The 26,875-nt window shown below is 43.0% G+C and overlaps 2 protein-coding genes across 5 annotated transcripts in view; one reads left to right on the top strand and one right to left on the bottom strand.

Moving 5' to 3' along the window:
• Positions 1–26,875, top strand: part of CTNNA2 (catenin alpha 2) — a 1,110,979-nt gene that overhangs the window by 710,256 nt on the left and 373,848 nt on the right. The gene's annotated exons all lie outside the window — the stretch shown is intronic.
• LRRTM1 (leucine rich repeat transmembrane neuronal 1) lies at positions 11,117–14,093 on the bottom strand. Of its 3 annotated transcripts, none has more exons than XM_084765538.1 (2): positions 13,424–14,093; positions 11,117–13,142 (listed from the first exon to the last, which is right to left on the bottom strand). In XM_084765538.1, exon 2 carries the CDS (start codon positions 13,081–13,083, stop codon positions 11,515–11,517), a length of 1,569 nt encoding a protein of 522 aa, XP_084621664.1. In that variant the 5' UTR covers positions 13,084–13,142; positions 13,424–14,093; the 3' UTR covers positions 11,117–11,514. The 3 variants fall into 3 exon arrangements, with proteins under 3 accessions (XP_084621664.1, XP_084621663.1, XP_084621665.1); XM_084765537.1 differs by having other exon boundaries at positions 13,428–14,092; XM_084765539.1 differs by lacking the exon at positions 13,424–14,093 and adding an exon at positions 13,268–13,406.

The following is a 26,875-nucleotide window of genomic DNA, read 5'->3' on the forward strand; positions in this document are numbered from 1 at the left end:
GCGAGGTGGTGGTGGCACGTGCTTTTAATCCTAGCTCTCAGGAGCCAGAGGCAGTTGGATCTGTAAGTTCAAGGTTAGCCTGTTCTACAGAGTGAGTTCTAAAACAGCCAGAGAGACACAAAGAAACCATGTCCCTTATCTTGAAAAACCAAAAGAATGAAAAGGGGATGATTTAGCTAAGCCAGTAAACAGAGACAGGACCAGGGCTCTGTCTCTTAATTCCATATTTAGCACCTTTCTATATTCTTCATGAAGCCTCCAAACAGACAACTATGGGATATGCTGAGCCCAGTAGAGCCTGATAAGACCATGTGTTCTAGTGGATATAGCAGCTGTCCATATAATTCCTGAATCCTACCTTTTGTCATCACAACACTTGTACCCTCATTGTTCTTCCCAAAACCTTGATTGATGACCTACATGATGCTTATCCTTTTTGCTGTTATCTCTTCACCTTCACTTTCAATCACTGCCTACCTCAATATTCTCAGACTTTTTTCTTCTCATTGTCACCAAGGACCACTGAGAAGTACTGTTGACATTTTTCCTCAGTCCCCTGTTGCCCTGAAATTTTGATATCATATATATGTGTGTGTGTGTGTGTGTGTGTGTGTGTGTGTGTGTATAATGTCTGCTGATGTGCTATATATGCGTCTCTGTACTTCATACATAAAATTGAGGAAGAATTTTTGTTAATCCACTCAAAAATGGCATTTGCTCTCTTGATACAATTTTTCACCAGTTGGCAAAGCATAGTTGGTTCATATCTATGAATTGATTTAAGAGGAGGAAAGAAGAAGGGAAGAGAGACTGTCATGGAAAGAAGCAGGAGGGGAGGTGGGAGGCAGCACAATAAGCAACCAAAGACTCAAAGTACCCAAACTAAAGGCTGTCCTCTATGCCCCAGACTTATAGTTTTCCCTGGTAGTAGGGATTTCTTGTTGCTGTTAGTCAGTCTACCTCCAGTAGAGTAACTCTTTTAATATTTTTTTCCCTCTGATCAAGTCATAAAATCAGGGTGTGGCTTGGGGCAGAATCACCCTTCACCATAGAGGTGGAACATAGACTGTTTCCTCTGGTCAGACATATTCTTTGTGAGACTGGCTTGATCTCTCAGGACACTGGAGCCTGCCCTTGGGGGAACTGTGATGAATTCACCACTTTGCCAGTCAGTAAGTCATGGCATAGGAAAATGTGCTGGAAATTACCCCTTTTTCCCTTATGCTTTTACACTCTGCACTTGACTACTAAATCAGAGAGATTGAAACAAAGCCAAAATTCACTACTTGACACAGAGAGAAAGGAATTCTCAAATAGAGCCACTTCGTATGAGCTCCAGGGGAAACTGGTACTGTGCTGCTGTACAGAGGACCTACCTCTTGAAACTCAACCTTCTTTCTCAAAGAAAGGGTTCTTGTCAGTTGTGCTATCCATCCTTTGTTCCACTTTCTTGCTGCCACAGGATAGTGATTGCTTGTGTGCAAAAGAAAAGGCTGCTTAAATACACAGTCTTTGCCTAAAGATGCATATTTCTACTCAGTTTCCTGGGGGTCCAGTATGATTTAATACCACCAATATTAAGTAAAAGCATAGGAGTTGAATGGTGCCCTCAAGCTATTGACTGGCTTTCCCCTTTGGAAACTGGCAGTGCCTAATAGACAGCTCAGAGCAGAGATAAGTTTTATTGTCTTACCAAATATGTTCATAAGCAATGCTTCTGGGGAGAGTCATTAGGCTTCAGTCAATGTAAAAGTGGAGAGAACAACGCTTAACCTGTAAGTGTGTGCATATCTGCATGCAAACATGTGAATGCTGTTGACATGTTGGCATGTTCTGTGGTGGACTATGCCTAACAGCCCTGCCTGAGCACAGCAGTAAAGGCAAGGCAGTCCAGGCAAAGAACTTGAGAGAGCCCGTGGTTCCTCTACCCTGAGCCTTGAACTTGTGTTCTAAGACTTGCAGGCAGGTTTCTTTACCTTCCTTCTGAGCAGTCTCACCAGCCCGAATTTTCAGACTAAGCATGCTGAACAATACTCTGAACAGGGGGTGGGAGGTGGGGAGTTGGGGGGGGGGAGGAGGGAGGGAGGATCTAGATGGATGACAGAGATGACAGAGCTTAGTTGAGAGGACTGAACAGCTTTCCTATCAACCACTAACTAAAAATTATATATATAATAAGCACTCCCATGGGAGGGACCATCTTTCCTATAAATCAGGAAGATATGGAGGCACCTCCCGCTCATGCCCATGGTGAGTCTTGCAGGGCTGTGCCTCCAGGTGCCTCTAGCTTGTTGCCTCACCTTCACAGGTGCAATCATTTGCATGTTAAATGGTTCTATTTTTCTTCCAACAAATACCTGCTTAATCCCTGGGAAGGAGACTACTGCTACTATGTGACCAAATGAGCTGAGCAATAGAATTAGAAGGTTAAAAGTCTGACTGGTGTGTTGTCTATGGAGCATTGGAGCATTCTAGCTTAAATGCCACACATCTTCTCACCCTGTGTCATGTTTGGTCTTTTTCATACATTTATGATTCTTGAAAGAGGGTAAACAAACAAACAAACAAAAACAAAACAAAACAAAACAACAACAACAAAACACCAAACAGGAGGTGGGAAGAACCAATATGAGAGGCTCAGATAATAATGGCCTGGGGCAGTTATCAAAAGAAGACTAGATTCCAAGAAGGGACCATCCTTGTTAGAGTATTTTTTAAAAATTAAAAATAAAAAAATAAGCAAGAGCACCAACCCTGTCTCTGTTGCGGGAAATAGAGATTTTGCTAAAAATGCCATCGTGATGGAACTGAGCAGATGAAACAGAATCACAGAGCACGTGGTTGTGCAGCTGAGGGACAAATGACAGGAATGCCTGGGCCAGTTGAAGACAGATTGTTGCATTGTCCCATTAATTGTGTGTAACTTGGCTTTTCTAGACCTTTCTGTGACAGACTAATCCCCTTCCAAATGCTGCTGAGCTTTCTCCCTTTTGTTTGAAGCCGCCCACAAGATCTCTGTGCTGGAATTCCTGTCACACACAGTTTCATATGTAGAATTTTAATTGAAGATAGACATGCTGATGGGAAATGTTTAAAAAATACATGGTTTTCAGAGGGCACTGGCTTAAGGAGGAAAAAAAAATGCATCTTTATCTTGGCTTTTATCTAAGCCCTTAAACAATTGGTGGAGCTGATGTACTGCTTGAGCACTTACCTGGGTTATTTCATTTGAATTGAACAAGACATAGTCACCTGGCCTTCCCTATATGGCTGCATGGTCTTTAAATATGAAACTCAGATCTCTAAGTTATCCCTGTCTCTCCTCACCTCCGGCCAAGATTCTTATTCAAGCTGCCAGAATCTCTGAGTAGAATCATCATCCCACATCAATCAAAGTCTTATTAGGATTTTGCCTTCACATACTTGGACGAGTCGGTGGCAAAGCTGATGGCTGTGGGTTGCATACAAATGGAATATTTTGGTGTTCGGGGTGTTAGGAAAGTGTTGACATCTCCATGGGTGTTTTTCTTAGCAGCCCCATGGCTTGAGTGCAATGAAAAGTATCCCAGGCTCGAGATGGATGGGGGGAGGGGGGTGTACACAAGAAGGTAGAGATGAAACTGAAAAGATGGCTGTTGAAGGGTAAGGACACACAACTGAGAAGCAGAAGTTCTAGATACCTGGTCCAACTGCACCAGTGACCTTATGCCAGTTGCATGATGCCTTCAGATTTGAGGTTTCACATCTTCAAAACAGGAAAAGTCTATGCCTACCTTGTAAGATTATAAAGAGAATTTGAGAGAATGAAAGCCAGTAAAGGAATAAACCCAAGCAGTGCTTGGTAGTCTAACACGTATTCAGAAATAAATTCTATGTCCACCTTGTACTTAATAATCTCTCAGTGCCACCAGGTGAGGCCTGCTGGGGCAGGTGGTCAGCAAGGGTACATGCTTAACCAGAACCCCACCCAGCCCAACTACTGGCACATCATATCTTCTGCAAAACCTGTTGTCCAGGTTATATGCTTTGTTTACGGCTGAACAATACAGGATGTGATTTAAGACCCGAGAAGTCAGTAATTTTAACATGGGTTGACCTGTGCAGCCAATGGGAAGATTTAAGGATCCTCCCCACTCCTTAGATCTGTGATGTCAGAGTATTTTAGGGTGAGATCCAGTCTCCGTTATTCGCCAAAGGTCCCCTGTGATTCCATGCACAGATTGAGATGTACCACCCTACCTGAGAGAAAATGGATTTCCAACAGCCCTTTGAGAGGAAGCAAGATAGCCAGCTAGGTAGATCAGAAAAGACACAACTAAATGAGGTTGAGGAGTCAGTAAACTCAGCTGTCAGTGACGATGGCTTTAACAGTGTAGAGAAGAAGCCTTGAAACTTTCCTGGCATTTCCGTTCCTCTCATCTCTCTTCCACCCCTGCCTTGCCTTTCTTCATGTCTCTCCTCTTCTCCTTCCACTCCATCCCCTACGCTATTATTTTAATAGAAGGCTGTCATCTGCTAAACCCAATGCTGGTCACTTAGATTGAAGTATTTTTGAAACCCTGGCTAAATAGTTTTCTTCTTACTTCTCAAGCCAGTAGTATTTCTCAGCTTTCTATTGTTTTATTTGGTGTGCGTCTTAGTCCAACATGTGAGGACTCAACATACAGATGGTTGGGTATCCTCTCCAGACTTTATCTTCCCACGTGCAGGCCTGAACCTTTTCATCTTTCTTTCCCTGTTTCCCTTGGTGAGTTTCTCATCTCTCTCCCCTTTCTTGTTCATATATGCAGGCAAGCCTGATGAATCAAACTGTCTAGGGGAATGGGAACTCAGGGAGGTTTTAATTTTCTGGTTAAATGACACTAACTTGAAAACTACTTTTGTTTCATGTTTTATTGATGGGAGAAACGGTGAAATCGAACTACGGAATGGGAAGTGTCCTCGGGGGAATACTAGATAAATCCTTCTAAAATGCAATGCGAAGGAGACCCACTGAGGCATGAGCATACAAAAGCTTCCCTAGAAAATGAAGAGTAACAGCACCAGGTCTCAAAACCACATCTCCTGATTTCTAGATTCTGGTCTGGTGGTTTTTTTTGTTTTTTTGTTTTGTTTTTTGTTTTTTGTTTTGTTTTGTTTTGTTTTTTTGCAAAGTTTGTCCTGCCTTGTAAATGTGTTCTGGCTCACCTAAACCAGTCTGATGAGTATTTGTTTTAATTTAACTCTCTGGTTCCCTCAGAATGCTTTGTCTCCCTGGCAGCCAACACATTTGTGAGCAATGTCTGCAACTCCAGACAGCCTATGTGTAAACTCTGAGATAACTCCTTTCACTCATATGCCCACCCCACTCGCTTGAATAAACACATTGTTTTTTTTTTAATTTTTATTAATTGATGCTCATTCTTGTCTCAAAGAGAATTCAGTTTTCGTTGGGTCTGGAGAAAGTAGAGACAGGATGAACCCAACCGGAAGGAATATCAAGCTTCCTCAGTTTCCTTTGTATTAATCAAGTCTTTCCCCCATGAACGTGATCCCTCTCCCACTATATTTCCTAAATGAGGTCTTGCTAAAGGAAAAAAAGTGGGTCAGTTGAGGCTTCTGACTAGTTTTGTCTTAGTTAATTTAAGGTTTGCCATATGTTCTTTGGGAAGGATGTGCTAACTACATGTCTTTTGCTGATTATCAAACAACCTGAGGGGTTTTAATTTAGACTTGCAACTTAAAGGGGAATAGATGTAGATGAAATAAAAGCTTAGAAAGACCACTCTGAGCAAGCAAGCAGCTTTTGCACAGGCTCAGTCCCAGCATTCCTCCCTGCCATGGAGCCAAGTGTTTCCCTTCCAGCATTCTAGATATTTGTGGTCAAATAGCTCTTTCATGTTAAGGATGCCCTGTTCATTGTAAGATGCTTAGCTGTATCTGTGACCTGTATCCTGCAGATGCCAGTAGCACACCAGCCAAGTATTTTATTTGGAAGTAAAAAATGTCTACAGACATTACTAAGAAAATTTCTGTGTGTGTGTGTGTATGTGTGTGTGTGTGTGTGTGTGTGTGTGTGTGTGTGTGTGTGCGCGCGCGCGCGCGCGCGCATGCACGTGTGCATGTGTGGTGAAAATTTGTCTCTGGCTGAGAACTTGCTAGTGTAGACACATAATCATGTGATCACCAAGTATGAACCGTGAGGACATCCCTGGCAGTAACAGATAGAAGCCCAGGCCCAATCCTAAATTCAACCTGCTGGTAAGAGACTAGACTCAGTAATTACTGTGTATCTCTTCTCTGGACATCATCTGAATATTACCTCTGGTGACAGAGTTTCACACCATTCATCTCCTGGTCACCAGACCTAAAAGGTCATAGCCAAAATTTCTGTATTTGATCATCACACCCATGAGATTCAATGAGAACGTTGTTAACATTCAACCAAAATATATAGGAAAATAGACTTTCTGTATAGCCCAGGGTCTTTGGTGGGTATAAGAGTGGAGAAAACAACTGTCCAAGGAAAAATAACCTATGTAATTTAAAAGACCACCAGAGTGGACACCAACATTCCTCACTAGGTTAGACTCTTTGGTATTCTGAAAGCCCCAGGTTCCTCTTGCACAGATAAGGTTGCCTGCACATTGCATATTAGCAGCCTAAAAAAGGCATCTATGCCAAGAAAACACTCAAACACTCAGCAAATCCTTTCTTCTTCATCTCTTTTGCTTCTCTGTTTTAAACATTAAGGATTTATCTGACAGGAGTTACACACACACACACACACACACACACACACACACACACACACATACACACACACACAAAACAAACAAACAAACAAAAAGGGAAAACTAATGTATTTAGGAATTGCGTCCATCTAGGAGATGGTTCCTAGTCAGAAGTAGGGGTTTTATCTACTGAATTTCACAGGACAGAGCATTTTAAGATTTTTAAAGTAAATATATTCCCAAATTCCTCAAGTAGAAAATGCTTTCAAAAGAATACAATGCCATTTCTAGCTCTAACCACGATACAGCAGGTGTACATTCTACTGTGGCAAGAGGAGACCAGAGGATGCCCAAGCTACAAAACCTGAAGCAGCTCAGGTACAGGATTTGAAAATGCCATCAGCTATGTCAGTTTTTAGTACTTTGCTTGTGGCTGATTATATCACATTTTCTCCCAAATAACAACTTGATCAAAGAAGAAAGAGAGTAATTAGTGGTAGACAGTAGTTTTATAATATAGTTCTGTGGTGTGTGTCTCTGTGTGTGTGTGTGTGTGTGTGTGTGTGTGTAGATTTATGTTGCCTTGCACAAATGACTACATATGTACGTGTATGCTTGTATAAGAGAAATGTATACATATACATATATACATACATTTAGATACACACACACACACACACACACACACACACACACACATATATATATATGAAGAGGTTTATCCCTCAGTCCTTTTCAAGATGTATTGTAGAATGTTTAATAGTCATATTCTAGCTAAACTTGTGGAATCTGACAGTCCATTAATGCAGTCTCAGGCAGCTAACACAAGCACCAATCCAAAATATTATTATCTTCGCTACAATAAGTAAATAAATAAATAAATAAATAAATAAATAAATACTCATTCTCCAAAACAGATATTAAACATTCTGGTCTTTCAATCGTTTTCTCCAAAAGGAAGCATCTAATGACTTTTATTTTACCAGAGTTTATGATCCAGGGGTGTCCAGTGTCACTTGGTCATGCCAGATAGAATGGCATCAAACTTGCTGACAAGTTGATTAATTCGGAAACACCAGGGGCCCCAAAGCCAGCCAATTATCTGTGTGTAGTTGCCTAGGAAAGTGGGGAGGAAGATCAAGGTGTTTGCCCCTTTAGTTACTTGCACATCCTCATAAATGTGCTGCTGATGCTAAGTCACAGCAAATGTCTGCCTCTCTGAGAGCAAGGAGCAAAGGTAAGGTGCACGTGCACACTATGAAGCCTGGGAGAATATTTTCAAAATGCCTATTTGCTCAGCCTTTTACTTGAATCATGTTTTCTTTGTGATGGAAAGGGTGGAGTGTAAGGAATGTGTGGTCTTTTGAGGAGCAGGTGGTCCCACTAGGCAGGCTGAAGCCTACAAGTCAGGAGCCACCTCTCCTCTGTGCAAAAGCTGAAGATGAGGTTCACTTAACGTACTTTTCTGGCACAACCTCAAAATCTACTGTGGCTAAGACCTGTATGAGAAAGTGCCATTTGTCATTTAAAAACACATTCCCCCCCTGTATAAACATAAAGAAAGAAAGAAAGAAAGAAAGAAAGAAAGAAAGAAAGAAAGAAAGAAAGAGAAAGAAAGGCCTCAACACTATTGTTGAACCTTACTGAGTACTTGGAAAGTACTAAAAAGCAGGGTTGACCCATCACAATGCCCAGTATGAGATGCCTTGAACTCTAAAGATGCGATTAGCATCCTCTGTGGGAAGAACAAACAGGGAGGGGAAAAAGTGTTACACCTTTAAAAATGAGATTCCATTTTAAATGTTCCCTAAGAGGGCTCACAGCAAGATTCTTGAAACTTAAAGAGTAATTAATCTGAGGAATAGAAGATTGCAAGTATCAGAAAACCTTAGTTAAAACTACCACTCTTACGTTTAGCTTCTCTCTCCCTCTGCCCTTCTTGAAATCCAGAGGCACTGAACCGGGTGCCCACGTGAACGAAATCCCTGCGGGTGTGGAATACACTTGCTTACCTATGAATACAAACAGTAGAACTTAGCTGCGTCCATATCATTTGCTCTGAAAGTCACTAATGTCTGATCTCTCTTCTCGAAGAGTCTCCATTTGATTCACAGGGTCTTAAGATACCCTAAGCACTTGATGACTTGTCATGGGAATAACCGAGCAGCTCAGAACAACACATGATGATGCACTCCCTCACAGCTTATGCTGGAGAAGAGAAGAAACTGAGGGCTGGGTCTTAGGGGTACAAATAAACTACAGATTCCAGTGCAAATATGTAAGGGGACAGAGGAACACAGTATTCTAATGTCTGCCTCAAAGGTTTGCTTCTAGTAGCAAAATTCTTATAAGTACACCCACACTGTGCTGGACTAAAAACAACGTGTGTCACTGGATTCCTGGGGTCTTCCTGTGAAGAGGTGAAGCTAACCGCAGCCCTACTTCCATGGCCACAGTGCTATAATTTTAGAAAGAAAGAAAAAGAAAGAAAGAAAGAAAGAAAGAAAGAAAGAAAGAAAGAAAGATAGATAGATTAAACCGAGCATGATGCTTCTGCCTGTGCTCTTAGTAAGGTTTAGTTGCTGATATAGGCATGTCTTTACCCTTAACCTCTTCAGTGTTAATCTGTTTACAAGGGCAATCCAACCCCATCATGCTTAAACTAAACCCCAAAGCCCATCGTTAAAGTTATCAAACAAAACACCTTTCTTCTACAACATTCACAGTCTGCGTGGGTGTTAAGAACATGGTATTTACCATAAAGTCCTGCTATTCGATGCAAACTGAGGTGAAGTTTCTTGGTCAGGTGTGAGCTGATGTATGCATGTGTGTAATGCTGTTCTTAAGGCTTATATGTGTTAAAGACATTTGCAAAACATGTCTTTTGAAGGAGCCTTCTGTGAGCCATATTTTAGGTATATTGCTTTCTTCAATGGTAGATGAATTGACCACCAATCCTTACCTTAAATAAACCTTCTATTAATATATTACTGTGCATTTTTAAAAGTGGGATTTTCCTCTTGAGGCTAGCAATTGGATGCATTTGCATTTTGAGGGATGGGGTTGTGTGTTCATCCCCCCTCCCATCTTGATTACTGCTTTTTGTACTTATCTCTTGAACGGAAAGCAGGGGATAAAAATGATAAATGTGCATTAGTATCAGTTAGAAGGGTAACGTGGGAAACATTGGACCAGTTGTTATCTTCTGCTGTCCGTGACTGTGTGTTGCGATTGTACATCTAATTACATTGTTAGGTGGTTAAAAAATAGCATCCATCAATACAGTCCTCCCCTCCTGCCCTTCTCCGAACCTACCCAATGCCAATGCTCTCACCTCCTCACTCTTTAGTCCAATAAAAGAATTCAGTGTCAATGGAGGAGCCCTGCAAACATCTGAGAGCTGGGTAGAAGATGGCAGTCACTTCAACATTTTTTTTAAAAGGTGGAAAAACATGGAAAACACACCACACCACATCAAAGACCATCTGAGATTAGGAAGCATTCTTGTTCCAGTTTAACAAATTATTCCCACATCAACATTATGCAAAAACGCGGAGAAAGAAGGAAATCTCCCACCTCATCCCGAAGGCTGCTGAACCAAGTCAGGAGCTGAATTTTCTCACCACAAGTCATTACCCAAGGGGGATTCCTGAGTCAGGGTTTTCTCTTTCCCCACAGTAATTCCTAAGCTGAGGCTCTCTGCAGTCTTAGCTCCAGAAGCCTGTCTCAGGATTGAACATTGAGATATTCTTCTCTCTCTCCCTCTCTCCCTCCCTCTCTCTCTCTCTCTCCCTCTCTTCCTCCCTCCCTCCTCTCTCTTCTCTCTCTCTCTCTCTCTCTCTCTCTCTCTCTCTCTCTGAAGCTGAGGGGGTTCTCCTTAACATGGGAGGGCATGGTAAAGGGTACAGATTTGCTACTAATTCTGGTGAGTAAAGGAATGGGAGAATTCAAACCAAAATATCAAATGGCATCTTGAGCTGATTTGAAAGGGGGAAAATGTTTCATGCTCACAGGACAAGCTGTCAGGCGTTGCCTTTAAAAAGCCGTTTGCAGTGATCTTGCCAAGATCTCTGATCTATGCCTTAGAGGCTGAGAGATGATGCCAGTTTTTCCCTCACCCATCACTTTTAAAGTAGCTAGATGTCATAGCCCACTGCTCAGACTATAGTATGAAGGGTCTTACTGACTTTATTTGGACCTTATTCACAGAGATAAATTACGCAGGACCATCACACTGATAAGCTGTCTTCCTTTGCCCTTTTTACCATCAAATAGAACCTGATGATTTGTGTCAATGATTTCTTGTTTTTTTCCCACCTGCCAAGACCCCTCATTCAAATTCCCACCCTGCATTCCAAGGAAACTTCAACCCCTGCTTCTTCAATAAGACAGGTAGCAATTCATTTAGGTTCCACCAGTCTGTAGAAACTGTAAATGCTATTTTATTTTAAACGTTTTAGTTTACAAAAAAAAATCAATGATTGGTACCTTTTTTTTTTTAACACTCTCAGATTCCTGAATATGGACAGATCTTCAAAGGGAGGAAGGAGTTCTCATATGAAATTTAAGACAGACTGTCCTGAAGAATATGGGGTGGGGTTGTTTTTTTTTGTTGTGTTTTATTTCGGGGTTTTTTGTTTTTAAGACACATAAAGCTAAAATGTCAAGTCTCTGGAAGAGATTCCCCTTACAGTTTCAGTCAACACATCAGAGCGCAGAGGAGACCCGTCCTGGTGCCGGCCGGCCCGCCCGACTGCCCAGGCTTATTTGGTAGTGCATTGGTTGAGAGCCACTGGGACAATCACACCTCGCATTCCCTCGCGGGCTGCTGGTGACAGGTACAAGAGCCATACTCGTTGATGATCACCAGGGCCCCCTCGATGTGGTTGGGTTTGTAATCAACATAGTATTCCTGGGCAGACATAGCAGCCATCTGATGCATGGTCTGTTTTTGCTTCTGCTTCCTGCGCTGCGTGACAAAGCACTGTCTGAGCTGCCTGAGGCTGGCTGGGAAACACTTCCAGGATACATACAGTACGAGGACCACGATGAGGAAGGAGAAGATGAGGGCCATCGTGCCTGTGACCACCTTGTGGATCTGCACAGCATTCTCCGCATGCTCGCCGCCTGGGAGAGCCACCGTGATGGGCTCAAGCGTGCCATCCTGCAGCCCCTCCCCGCCTTCCACCAGAGTGGTGGCTGAGCTCTCAGGGGCCATTAGGTCACTGCGGTTAGTGACGGCCGACAGGAGGTGGCCGCTGGTGGGCTCAGCCCCATCCTCGCACAAGTGGAAAGCGTACACAGCATCCAAGACATCCTCGCCCTGTGCGTACTCTGGGCTGGCGCACTGCAAGTTAGCATCATAGCGTCCCTGGAAGTTGCTTAGCCAGGAGGCCAGGGCACACACGTTGCGCCCGCAGTCCCACAGGTTCCCGGCCAGAGTGATGCTGGTAAGGGACTTCCAGGAGTTGAGGATACGGGGCTCAATGTAGGTGAGGCGGTTAGAGTCCAGCTGCAAGGATTGCAGGTACGGCACGGTCTCGAACACGTGGGGCTCCATGTATTCGATCTCGTTCCCAGACAAGTCCATTTTCTCCAAATTCCAAACCCAGTCCAGAGAGCTAACCACAATGGCCACCTTATTCCGCCTCAGGCAGAGCGAGTTTAGGGAGATAAGGCGCGGGAAATGGGCGAAGTTCACCTTGATCAAGTCGTTATGCTCCAGGTGCAGCTCTGTGAGCTTGAACAAGCCAGCGAAAGAGTTGCGCGCCAGACTCTTTAGCTGATTGTATCCAATGTCGAGAAACTTGAGGCTGCGGCAGTCCTGGAAGATGCGCACCGGTACGAACTGGATGGCATTGGCCCTCATGTGCAGCGTGGTGAGTTTCCGCAGCCCGTGGAAGAGATCCGGAGCCAGCGCCTGCAGCTTGTTGTAGGACAGGTCCACGCTGCGCAGGTTGGGCATGGGCCGGAAGGTGGTGTTGGCCAGTTCGGTAATCTGGTTGGAACTCAGCGTGAGTTCCTTAACTCGGCGCAGTTTCTGAAAGGCGTCCCCCTGCACCGAGCAGATGTGATTGTGATCCAAATACAGCCACGTGAGCTGCATTAACCCCGTGAACTGGCCGGCGCGCAGCTCCGAGAGGCTGTTGTAGCGCAGAGACAAGCCCAGCAGGCCGGACAGGTTGTGAGGCGCCTCGGTCAGGTTGAGCGCCTCGCAGTATAGCAGCCGCCCCTCGCACCGACACTGCCCCGGGCATCCGCTGGGGGCGGCGGGCAGCATCTGAAAGCAGGCCCCCAGCAGACACAAGACCACCCCCGAGGGCCTCTTCAGCAGCCAGTGTAGACAGAGGCCGAGTAGCAGGAAATCCATTAGCGAGAATCTTTCCAGAGAGACTGGAGAATGTCCATTGGAAGCGCTGGGTCAGAAATCTATATCATATTTTATTCCGAGGGAGAAGGGAGGGAGGGGGATGGGGGAAGAAATGGACCAAAAAAATCAAATCAATATAGAGAAATGCAGAAGGAACCCCCCCTCCCCAGAGCCACACGTTCACCTCTAAGCATGCAGGAAGCCAGGCGGCATACAAAGTTCACAGCCACGGAAAGATCAAAGCCAGGGTAATGCAGTCCATGTTAGATGCGGCAGCAAAGAAAAGGGAGGAAAAAATTTTTTTTCTTCTGGAAAGAATTTAATTAAAAAAGTGTCTTACCCACCCTTTTCCAGCGAGTGACAACCTCCATTCAGCTGCTCCCTTTGTGTGTAGGCTAATTATATGCAGGGCGAGAGAAGACCCCTCTGTGTTTCCCGAGGCAGCCCTGCTCCGCGGCCGGAGGATCTGGCAGACGCACAATGTCTCACTTTGCTGCTGCGCTCCGGGGCTGCAGGGGCGGTCGGCGAAGCGGGGAGGCGACTTCTAGGACCCGCAAGTTTCCCAACTATGTGCCGGGAGACCGGGCTTCTCGCCTTCCTGCCTCGGTCCCCCTTTTTTTTTCCTCTGCAGTTGAGACTGTGACGTGGTTGGGGGGGTGAGAAAAAAAATCAACTCCAAACTCGGGGCTCGAGAATCCCCAGGATTTGACAGTCTGGAGAATGTCATCGGCAATGACCACCACGGATCGCAGCCACCTTGGAGTCCCGGTTGGAGAACGCCTGCCATTCGTGTCCCGGGCAGCTGCGGAAACCTGGCCGCCTCATGCTTTGCGGAGCGCAGAGCAGCGCCCGGCTCCTTCCCTCTGAGGAGTGTGCGCGAGCCTGCACCGGCACCAACTGCTCACTGAGTGTCGTAAGCTGCCTGCGATTGCGATTGTGCGTCTTCTCCGAGCACCTCCAACACCGGCAGATTGAAAAGGGGTGGGCAGAATACCAACATTTTTTTTTAACCAAGCCGTTAAAGTAATATATATTCTTTGATGAAATGAAAAACACTCTCAGTTTTTTTTTTTTTTTTTTTGGTTTATATTTGAGGGTGGGGGGAATAAAAGAGGGGGTGAGTAAAAAAAAACATCATCAATGACAAGATAAATAGGGACTGACATATTCGGTCGTTTCCCACCCCCAACCTTTCTTTTGGGATATATCCCCCTCTTTTAAACCGCCTACATGTAACAGATAGGACTATGTAGAGCAATCAACATTTGTTTCTTTGCTTTCCAAAAGCAACTTGAGAGGAGACACAAGAAGGCAGTGATGTAGGTTTGGCTCTGATAGCTCTCCTCTCTTCTCCTCTCCTCTCCTCTCCTCTGCTCTCCTCTCCTCTCCTCTCCTCTGCTCTCCTCTCCTCTCCTCTCCTCTCCTCTCCTCTCCTCTCCTCTCCTCTCCTCTCCTCTGCTCTCCTCTGCTCTGCTCTGCTCTCCTCTGCTCTGCTCTGCTCTCCTCTCCTATTTGCTAACACTAACAATAACACTAGCCTTCTACATAGAGCTGGCCATTTTTAGGGTTTGCTCAGGGAATGCTTTCCAAGCCCATTCTGCTAGAGAAGCCATCTGAGCCCTGATGGTGAGAGAGGGTTGCTGTATGGCAGATTCAGTCTGTGTACAAGGAAACTGCTGAAGATCCCACTGGGGCTTGCCCCAATCTACACCCTGTACACGGAGCGCACCACCTACAAGGATAAAGATGCTGTTGTATGACACGGGAGAGGCTAGCATTGACATGTGCTTGCTGTTCATGGTAATTACATCTATCCCATGAAATATGTACTAGAAAGTGTGTAGAGAAGAGGTATTTTAAAGGGCAAGAAGCCCTTTTCTCATCTACTCATCTCTAATACAGTTTTGGGAATTTACAGTTCTACCGTATTGTCACAGACCTGTTGGACATCTGCTTAAAACAAATCCTGAAAGATGACTAAGTAAACCAATGTCAGAAGGAGTCATGCATTAAGGTGTATTATGGTCCCCACATCCCTATCATTTCTGCCTCTAATGAACTCCAAATAAGTGGGCATTATCTGTCGTTATTACTTTGGTTGGATTGAAGGTGGACTGGGCTCTCTTCCAAGTTGAGCAGATTGGTCAAGCCACTAGACTGGTCCTGAACAACAAAGGTGAAAAGACCAACTGGTGGAATTAAGGTCACCAAAGACAGGAGGCATTTTTCAGGAAGAAAAGTCATATGAACAGAGGTATGAACCTCTCTGTTCTGCATTGTCTTCTGAGCTCTGCCCTGGTCAGTCATCTCCAAGATGCATCATTTAATTGAAAAGAACACAAGCCTGAAATGTCCTAGACATCATATGCTGTCTTAATAGGTATAGGAGACATGAGAAAAATCAACCCTCTCCATTTTGCACATGACAAAACTGAGGCCAGAGACATCAGTGGATTACTCAAAGTCTAACCGACACCTTCTAACCGACACAGACAGATCTTTGCTATTCCTCCTCAGAGCTGAGCTCTTCCTTTGCCAGTCTAGATGGTCACCTGTCCTCACTTTGCCTCTGAACTAACTCTGGACTGGACACTTGGCACTTGTGCGTCGCTGCAGAACACTTTAACAGACAGAGAAACAATTTCATCATCAAGTGGTTTTACCCCTTGCCAAAACAATTATTCCTGACAGCATGCCGACTGATTGAGCCATAAACTCTAAAGGGTTGGAGGAGCAAGGCTGGGCAGACTCGGGCAGGGGTAAACAGTGGCCAGCCATTCAGCAAGTGCTGTGAGCATAAGGCACCCAATCCCCATGGCTGCTAGGAAGAAAATCCTTATAATGCATGCAGCTTGGCAAAAGGATGAGAGAGGCTGCCAAATGGGCAAGAAGAGGTCCTACTTTGGATGTCACTTGATTTGTAGAGCTGGTACAGAGAGGCAGAGAAGAGTTGAGTGTTGGCAAAAAAAAAAAAGAGAGAAAGAGAATAAAATTAAATGCACTGCATTTATATGTGAAATTTCTTCTAAGTATGCCACTCAGTGTAGAAGATTCTTCTAGGCTTCTAAGCTGTAATTAAGATACACACACACACACACACACACACACACACACACACACACGCACACGCACACGCACACACACACACACGCACACGCACACACACACACACACAGTTTTTTTTATGTTATCCTGCAAATCATCTTGTCTGCATGGTATCTTTAAGCCCTTCTCACCTTTAATGTGGCAAGTTGCATCTTTTCTATCCTCTTAAATCCCTTGGCAGAGCTGTATACATTAACAGATTGAAATGAGCTTTATTGAAATTTAGCTATTCTAAGTCTTCTGAGTTGCAGAATTCCAATTTATTATGTATTTAAAGCATACCAGCACTGATTAAATCAATGCAAATTAGGTTAAATAAGAACAACATGAATCAAGTGTTTCAGCAAAGTTGAGTTAAGAAACGACAACTTTTGAGTCACCACAGCAAGTTGATATGGCTGTTTTTTTCACAAATTTTCATTTCATGCTTCTAAGTGCCCAAGAAACGGGGGAGAAATGTGCCTACCTTCAGTTATTTTTCAGTCTTCTCCCTGTGCCTGCATTGTGCCAAAGCCTCATCAATCAAATACTAGTGTGGACACCATGGTTTTGATCACACATTTCTTTGGGGCCAACCACAGATTTGTATCACCCTATGTCTTCTTCATTGTTAGACATATGAAGAGCCGTGTTATATTTGCTTTGAAAACCCCATTGACAGTCAGCGTATTTGTGTAGGCGAAGTGATAGAAGCTGGGTATTCATCAAGGGTACAACCTGGAAACAGTATGCCAAACATGGGGTTGAGAGTGGAGGTCTGGTGTCAGAAAAGGTAAGTCTTGAAAACATGATTTTAGCAGAGAAGAAGGAACTCTTGGGTGTGCAGGGTATAATTCTGATTGCAAAAGCAAATCTGGAACTTAAAAGAGACAGAAGAGAGGCAGCTTGGTGCAGTTGGAGAAACTAGCAGTATATGTAGAAGGCAGAAGAGCTAGTTGGTTATTCCTTCTCTCCTCAACCTTATGAAGTAACCTTTACCTAACAAAAGCCTCTTATGTTTTCTTGGTACTCCACGTGGTGGTGTGGGATGGAGGAAGTCATGTAATCATTACTGCCACTCATTTCATCTAAACTGAAGGTCACCTCCAATGTATTAGTTTCAGCCAAAAGAGTCAATGAATGAAGAGATACAGGTAGAAAGATTCTAAGGAGCTTAGAGGCATGCTTAGAGGCCAGGTGTGGTCATGTACATTGTGATCCTATCACTGGCACTGGATACATAAGGATCCAGAAGGCTTGCTGGCCAGGCAGTCTAGATTAAATAGTAAGGTCCAGTGAGAGACCCTGTCTCAAAGAACAAGATAGAGAAGAGAAGTTATTGGGGAAGGTATCTCAATATCAACCCTTGGCTTCTCATATACCAGTTTTAATGAGCATACACACATTTATGAAGTTAACCTGTGTTAAGATTGTAAGATTGTCTTTCCTTCAATAGCCTTTGTTGGTGTTCAGGGAAAGAGAAATTCAAGTAACGATTTTAATGTTCTGTCATTGCTGGTACCAGCCTGGACCTTGATCTTTATGCTGTTGTCTTTAATTTTCAGTAGCAGTGAACCATGGCTTTTCTTTAAAAGGAAACACTTAGAGGAACTGGGGGAGGATGGGAGTCACAGTTTTAAAAGGAGAGAATTAACCTCTTTGTTCCTCTGGGCAGGCACCACACAGATGGCACTTTATGTGGAGTGCCACTGCAGATGCCTGTGGAGCCCAGGGGTGAGGGGCCCTCAGACTTCTCTCAGGAGGTCTAGTTAGGAGAAATAAATTAGAAAGGGGGAAATCCCAAGCCAAGGTGTGGTGGCGCACTCCTTTAATCCCAGCAGAGTCAGGCAGATCGCTGTGAGTTCTAGGCCAGCCTAGTCCACAAAGCTGGTCCAGGACAGCTGGGGCTACACAGAGAAACCTTGTCTTGAAAAACAAAAAAAGAAAGGGAGGGAGAGGGGAATCCCTTCTGATCAAACAGCAGCCCCCTCTTGAAAGAAGGCAGCAATACAAGTAATATTAAGAAAGTCCTTGTCCTGCTTATTGAATGAACTGAATGATGGTGGTTAAGTAAGTACATATGAGTGCCCTGCTACTCTTGGCCTATTTATGAGCCTTTTCTGTGATGCGTTATGGACTTGGCCTAGGCATGCTAAGTGGACCTGTTGTTTTATGCTCTTTCTGGATGACTTTTATTCTAACCTTCAATGTGAAGGTCAAAGGTCTAAGATTGCTTAACTGACTTCCATCCTACCCTATTCATATGAAGTGGTCCCTCATTCTTAGCCATTCTATTAACTGTTTACTTTTTACTAATATTTTGGTCCTATTCATTGTATATGCATGTGGCAATCATTTCTTACTTGACTGTTTTAGAACTTCAAGGATTGTTAAACATTTGGAAGTTAAGACTAAAAATAACTGAGGACACTGGCTCTTCTATTTTTGTTGTTGCTGTTCATTTGGGATTTTTATTTTTTTTGTTTGTTTGTTTGTTGAGACAAGGTTTCCATATGTAGTTATGCTGAATTTGAACTCCTTCTGTAGCCCCGGATATCCTAAAAATTCATGGCCCATTATACATCTCTAGTCATGGGATTATAGGCCTGAGCCACGATGCTTCACTTATTTTTTCTTATCAGTGGAACTCTGCACATGCCATTCCCATCATCAGTCAAATAGGTCAAAGTATGGCTACCTGCAAGGGTACTTGTGAGAGTTTAGTGAGATCATGTATGTGAAAGCTTCATGACTCAAAGTAATAAACTGGAACAAGCAACATCGGAGCTTGGTAAAAATGTAGTGTCTTGGGATTTTCCTCAATCCCTGCGCTTACGTAGATAATTCAATAAATTCATTAAATAAGAAGTAGATCTGAGGGTGAAGTGCATTAGGTACATATGCAGCCCTGGTTTCTGTCCTACATATCACATTAACTGGATGTGATGGTGCCAGTCTGTAATGGTAAAGGAAGAAAGATCAGCAGTTGATGCTCACCCTTGACTGTGTGTGCAATTCAAGGCAACTAGAGGAAGGCATAAAACCTTTCCATAAAAAGAGGAGGAGGGGGGAAGGAAGAGAGTAAGGGGGAGGACTTGGAAGGGGGAGGAATGAAGAAAGACAAACAAATAAAACCAACCAAGCAAGATTTTTGAGAAGCATTATATTGGAGAACTGTCCAGTTCTAAGAGAAATGGAAACCCAGGCCTCCTTATTGAGTCCTTAGTTTTGTAACCGAGGAATGTAAGGGATAGAAATGTAAGTTGTGTTTCAACCTCAGTGGTAGAGTTTGCTCAAAAAGAACAAACTGACTCAACTGCATTTTGTGTCTCCTACTAGGTTTTGAGACCATGAAGTGCAGTGTCTATGTGTATTACAGCTTCCAAAACAGGAGACTTTCTGATAAGTCTTGGTTCTATAGTCAGTATAGGGAAGACATTGAGCAGCCTAGGGCTTTAGGCTGATCTTGTCTTTACCTTTCATCTTAAGTCTATGATGGTGTTTTGACATCTGACAAGACTTTGACTCCATGGTGACTGATCTAAGGGGCAGCACTCTTTCTTGTTTTCCATCCTTCCAATCATAGAAGGAACTTGGCAACAAGGATACGGAAGGGGAAGGTGGGCAGAAGTACCTAAGGGCTGTCTTTTCAGAAAAATCTATGAAATTACTGTAGTTTGTTAATGTTGATCAGTTTCTTAGCACCATCCAATGCTATTATGTCATGTGTATAACTCCAATGGAAATGTTTATAGAAAAAATAGAGAATGCAAACTGAAAATAAGTATAAATGATAATGACAATTAAAGCAACTAAAATCAGCAACCCACAGATGAACTATAGAGTCTGGGGGGGATGCCCTGTCTTTGCTTGTTGTCCTTTTTAAGGCCTTGTGAAATGTGCTGTGATAAACCAAATCACATGTACAGACCTCACACACTTGAAGAAACATGGCCTCACACTTTATTCTAGAAGTAGAATTGGTGTTCAAGGGGAGAGTGCTTTTAGAAACATCTTCAGTGTATGCTCCAGATTATGCTTCTAGAGAGCTTTCTCTGCGTTCTCTTCTCATTGGGAGTTCCCTGCACACTGCACATTAAAACTCACCCTGCTCTCCCCTCCATCTAGCTGGAATAGTGACTAAGCACTCTTCCTGTGCATTCTTGACTCCTAGAAACTATCCTTTGTGACAGCCAATTTTTCATTTAATTTTGGGAAAGTCTCATTGTGGAAAGATGGTTGGATTTTGGGAACATCCAGTTCCTTCTGATTGTCCTGTCTTTCATTAACAAGGCAGCCAAGTTATTTTCACAAACATGTTGTTGCCCAGCAATATACTAATCCAGTGATACATAAAATGCTAATAGGGGACTGCCATGATGTCTGAGCAGGTGAAGGTGCTTATGGCCAACTTTGAAGGCCTAAGTGCGATTCCTGAGGCACACAAGGGAAAATGAGACAATCTGCTTCTCTTTGTCTGTCTGTCTGTCTGTCTGTCTGTCTGTCTCTCTCTCTCTCTCTCTCTCACACACACACACAAACACACACACACACACACACACACACACACACACACACACACACACACACATGTAGGTAAATGTAAAACAAGAGGAAACTCCTAAGGGATAAACATTATTTTTGTGATTTTAAGACCCTGTACCTTCACCTGTACATATAAGAGACACGATGTGAGGGACCCTAAAACATGGCATATGGATTATCATATAATACTGACAATGGGCTTATGTCTTTCTTAGGGTTGTCTGGTGAAATTGCTGGTTATCAGACACTCTTGTTGAGATTAGTTTATTAACCGATTTGATTACTTATCTAATCAACAGCCCATGGAACCTGAAGTAAATATAGGAAACTCATCATATTACGTTGAAAAAACAAAGCAAAAATATTAAGCCGGCGTGGACCAGGCTGTGCATGGTTTCCTTTCACAGATCTTTTTAGAATGGGATTTCCTGGTCCCACCCTTTCTGCAAGCTCTATGTCAAATTCCTGCATACTCAGATTAATTTCTCTTTTCTTGAAAACTGTCTCCCAATTATCAAGAACATTTTTTTAGTTTTCCATTGGGAATGCCTTTTAATTATTTATCAAAATATTTTTGCTGTTGTTATTTGTTTTTGTTAGTCTATTCTAGGTTAAATTGGGGGGGGGGCAGGTCATCTGAGAATATTCTGTAGGTTAAATATGATCCCTGCCTTCGGTGCACCTTGAAGCTGAGGGGAGTCATGGAACAAAACTGCATGGTTTATGCGTGACAGGAATATTAACTATGGTTGTTGTTGGAGAGATTCCTCTAGCTAGTTGAACAATGCCAGGCAGAGATACTCAAAGGAAAAAAGAAGGTCTGAGAAAATGGATTCATAGGTAAAAATGTGCTTACCATGTAATCCTAGTGACCTCAGTTTGGATCATGAGAATCCATATAAAGGTCAGCCATATTATTAAAAGCATCTATACCCCAACATGTACCTCCAGGGGGGCATGGGAGGCAGAGACAGCAGAAGTTGTAGAAGTTCATAGACTAGCTAGGCTGGCATACCCAGCCTCAGTTAAGAGACCCTGTCACAAACAAGATGGAACAAACACTTGGAAGTTGTCCTTTGGCCCAAACAGGAGCATTCTGCCATGGAAAGAAGCACAGCACTACATGCATGCATGCACACACACACACATACACACACACACACACCCACACACACACACACACACACACACACACACACAGATGATCACACAGAGAGACAGGTAGGTTGGTAAATTATTTGAGTCTGTAAGTAGAAGAAAAAGTAGGCAAACTGTGGGTTCTGCTGGGATGCATAGGACGTGGGGCACGTAAGTGTGAAGGAGAAGAAAGCAAGCAGCCATGAGACTGGAGGGTAGATTTAGAGCTTGATTGAGCAGACTTTCCACCTGGCATCTGAGTTCCAAAATGTAGGTGCAAGAAATGTAATTCCAATGATGTTTGTGAACATGAAGGGCAAGAAAAGGCTACGAGAAGCAAAGAGGGCAGTTGAAGGCCACACCATCTGTTCCAGTGAGACAATACATAGGTCTGAATGGATTAACATTGAAGTCGGACAGGGCAGACCAGAAGCAATGCTTGCTCTGCAGTAGAAATGATGGTCTTTCAAGTGACAGTTTTCCTCTGAGAAATAACTTAAGATGATTTCAATAAACATGAGTGTCTTGAGGATAGACGGGAGGCAATGGAGGGCATGAGTGCCAAGAGTGAGCAGTTAAAGATCTGGATACACATTATACAAGGAAATTCACGTGAGGAATTCCCTAGGAAGTGCTTGCTGATTGTAGTAGGAAGAATAAAAATAAATCTCTAGCAAGAGCACTAGGCGTGGTGGCATACACCTTTTAAAAATTTTTATTAATTTATTCATATTACATCTCAATGGTTATCCCCTCACTTATATCCTCCCATTCCTCCCTCCCTCCCATTTTCCCCTTACTCCCCTCCCCTGTGACTGAGGGGGTCTTCCTCCCCTTGTATATGCTCATAGGATATCAAGTCTAGACACCTTTAATCCCAGCTCTTGGGAGGCAGAGGCAGGTGAATCTCTGTGGGTTCAAGGCCAATTGGGTCTACAAAGTGAGTCTAGTACAGCCAGGGCTACACAGAGCAACCCTGTCTTGAAAAACAAACAAACAAACAAATGCTCCAGCAAGAAAGATTGAATGAGACTGACACAGAGTCTCATTTACAGGGAAGTCCAACTGAGTCTGTAGTATCAAGAGAGAAGACAAGGGTCTTAAACTGTGGGCCTAAAATAGACCCTTCTTCTTTTTAGTTGATTTTATCATGTGTTCTTTGTAAACGGATTTTAGCTTTATTTTTATAAGTTTATGTGTATTAATCTTGCCTGCTTGTACATCTGTGTGCCACATGTGTGCCTGGTGACCAAGTTGGTGCTGAACCTCCATGTGGCTGCTGGTAATTGAACCCAGGTCCTTTGCAGTTGTTGGTAACCACTGAGCCAACTTCCCATCGCTAGGTGTTTTTAATATATATATATATATATATATATATATATATATATGTGTGTGTGTGTGTGTGTGTGTGTGTGTGTGTGTGTGTGTTTGTGTGTGTGTGTGTGTGTGTGTGTGTGTGTGTGTGTGTGTGTGTGTATGCCATGTGTAGGTGAGTTCCCTTAGAAGTCATAAGATGGCATCAGATCTCCTCTAGCTGTGAGCCACTTGATGTTGCTACCTTGGACCACACCCAAGTCCTCTAGAATGGAAACAGTGACCACATAACCAGTCAGTCATCTCCCTAGCACTGTTTGTCAGGCGTGTTATCACAGCAATGAGAAAAGTAATTATACCTAAACACTGCCTGTTTTGCCAAAAGTCATTCTTAAAACAAAACTTTTCTTCTATTAACATGTTAGGGTTCACTCAGTTTGCAGAAAGCCCTAGATAAAAGCAAAGCCTTTCTTCTAACTGATAATTCTCAACCCTGAAGAACAGGAGGAAGTAGAAGCGAAATGAAGGAAAGCTTATTGTGAAACTGCTCATTGCAGGGGACCTTTCATATGTAAACACAACCATGGAGCTATTATTATTATTATTATTATTATTATTATTATTATTATTTCATGAGGCAAAATATGAAAGAAAAAATATACTTTAGCTTGATATGCTTAGGAACCAATACAGACTGTCAAGGATCACCTACCCTGTGAAATATGTCTGACTGGATAAACCAGCACAAAACACATGTAACCATGGGTGTTGGCCACTGGAGGACTCTGTCAGTGACAGGATGGTGCTAAGTGTATTTTTCCTCAAGAGGGTTGCCGCTGACGTCCCCTCTCAGTCTGAAAATGTTCCTTTATGGGTCGACCTTATGGCACATTCTTAAATATAAAACAAGGTAATGGTTAGACATGTCCTTCAAAAGAAAATGCTATATTTATCCTGTTGGCAGAAGAATTTGAAACATCTGAAGCTTGCCGAAAAGAAAATTTGAGATTCCTCCTTCTATGAAGGAGAAGCTGTTCAACTATTTAACAAGGTTGTCCATGCTTTCAAGAATAGGGGGAAGGGGAACTCAATTGTGACATTTACAAAAGGATCAAGTACTATTGCAATAATTACTTATATTAATTTCCATTATTTGAAACTAAAGCAGAAAATAGAGGCTGAAGGCAATAAGGAAAAGGAATCATAAGCACAAAGATCTTAATGGCTTCTTTAAGCAACAGCAAACAAAAACATCCTAAAACAAGAGTAATTTTGTTTAGCCCTGGTCTCTGTCTACAGACTGGAGTTATCTTCTTGTGGAGCTGGCTCACTGAGGTCAGCTGAGTTGTTTATACAACTGTTTTCCAGAGACAGGAAGATCCGGGATGACTTCACTCAGGGATAGTAGCTCGCGCGTTGTGAGCTGGGGCCCGTTTTGATTGGCATAGATTGGGTGATTTAGTTCTATTTAACACAGTGTCTCATTTTCCAGCAAGTGAGCTCAGGTACACTACTGTCGGAATGCAGGTTTCCAAAGACATCAAGAAAGATCTCTCAGCATTTATGCTTTTTTCTGTTTGCATCACCTAGCAAATACTGCCAACTATTGTCCAAACCCTGCCACACGGTCAGCCTGATCCAAGGAAGAGAGAAATAGACTTGGTGGGGCTTGATGGATGATGTCACTTGCATTCTAAATACTAGATGCTGCCAGGTGACTTTTATTTCTTAAGTCTTCAACAGTATTATCTGTAAGCATCAAGAACTAATAGTGTTGGTGTCACCCAGATTGTGTTAGAAATGCTGAGTCTTGGACTCCATTCAAGACAGAAGAACCCAGAAACATCTCTCCATTCTTACAAGATCCCTAGGTGATCCATAAACCCGCTAAGATTTTAGAAGAGCTATAGCTTTCTGCTATTCCTCACGATTTTTTTCCTTCCTTGCAGTTGCTGTGTTGTCCTGGTGAGTGATAGATCTTTGATTTTTAAAGGTGCCAAAACTGTTTCCTTCTGCACAATTGAAACAGAACAAACACAGGTTTAAACAGTAAAACAGATTGCTTCACAGCATGAATAGCTAGGAAGAAAGTGGATAACACTTTTCTGCTAAGTTGTCCTTTGCCTATAAAAATAGAAGTTTGAAATTTAAATAACAGAACATAAATATTTAAAAAAATATATTTCATTTGCCTTGAAAAGATCATTTAAATGTTAGAGCAATTTCACGGAATCAGATCAGGAAAGATATGTTTAAAATGACCTCTTTTCTGCCCAAATTATTACTTAACTAGATCTTGGTCTTATGACAGTTTAACAATTGACTCTCTAATGTTTAATTGTCAGCGTAAACACCAGTAGAACACGTGCATACTCCAAAGTAATCTTCAGGCTTTTGTTCATTTATTAAGATGAACAGAATTCAGCAAGTAGCTAAATGTGTTATAAGGAACACAGCTGTCTTGTGGCTTGCAGAAGTTACTTCCGTTCACATGTCACCATCAAAAATAAGGAAGAGATGTAGTAGGTTGTTGACAAAAAAGAAAAAAAAAGGTCTATTTCACCTAGCTATGTAGCCCCCCCCCACCTCAAATTTTGGATTTCACTTTAGTGAAAGACTGAACATAACATTCTAAAGATACCCTTCCGTCTTGGTGTGCCTTTACTCTCAAGGCTGCGGAGAAAGGAGGCGGAAAGAGGGAGATTGAGGGTCTGTTAACTCAGTGCTTCCCCTCTGTGTGAAGTTTGCTTGAGATCTCTCCATCTTGAACCGTGGCATGTGCTCCCTAGCTGTTGCTATTTGAACTGTTTTTCATTTGGGGAGGTTCTGGTACTACCCATCACCCCACCAAGCCATCAAGGTTAACAAATAACTATTGGGCACTCAGTCCATACAAGTCTATGCTAGGTGCGTAGTAAAGACCCAGACTAACTGGACTTGGGAGCAGACATCAACCTTGGTGCTTATAGAGATAAGGAAAAATATGAAATAGACCCATGTAGAGGAGATAAGTGAGGAAATGAGATCTGATTTGTGAAAAGTCATACAGGGTATCTGTTATGGTGAGTTTAAGTCATCAGTGTCACCAAAAAACTAGAATCACCAGGAAAAGAATCTCAATGAGGGAGTATTGGGTGACCCTATGGGTATTTCTATAGGGAGGGGGTGTCTTAAATAAGCTAATCAAGGGAGAAATACTAAGTTCACCATTGCATAGGCAGAAGTGCTTAAACATATGAGTAGAGAAATGGACCTGAGCTCAAGCAAGCAAGCTAGCATGCATACATTCGTCTGTCTCTGCTCTTAGCCGTATACATGACACAAACAGTTGTTTGAGGTGCCTGACCCCACTTTTCCCAAGTATGATGTACTGTAACCTGAAATAGACCTCTTTCTCACCTAAGGTGTTTTATGACCATATATTTTATCGCAGCAACAGAAATGAAACTAGGACAGTATCTCTGAGGCGTCACTTGAGTTGCAACATGACCGTTTGATAAGAGTGCCACTATGGAAAGTTTCTACCTTAGAGATCCTTCATAGGGAATGGCAGAGTCCACAACCCTGAGGCCTGAGCGTCCTCCTCCTCTCAGCCAGGCCCCTATGACCATCTGTTGCTGTTTGCACTGAAAAGGACAGGACTGACTAGAATGACCACACATATTCAGAAACCTCATTTTGAATGTGAGAGTCTGGATTCATTAACAAGTTC

Source organism: Acomys minous (genome assembly GCF_964271855.1).
Source record: "Acomys minous genome assembly, chromosome: 17".
Taxonomy (NCBI): domain Eukaryota; kingdom Metazoa; phylum Chordata; class Mammalia; order Rodentia; family Muridae; genus Acomys; species Acomys minous.

Excerpts from the sequence above, each read along its gene's own strand:
- LRRTM1 (XM_084765538.1), bottom strand. The coding sequence starts at position 13,083 with ATGGATTTCCTGCTACTCGGCCTCTGTCTACACTGGCTGCTGAAGAGG.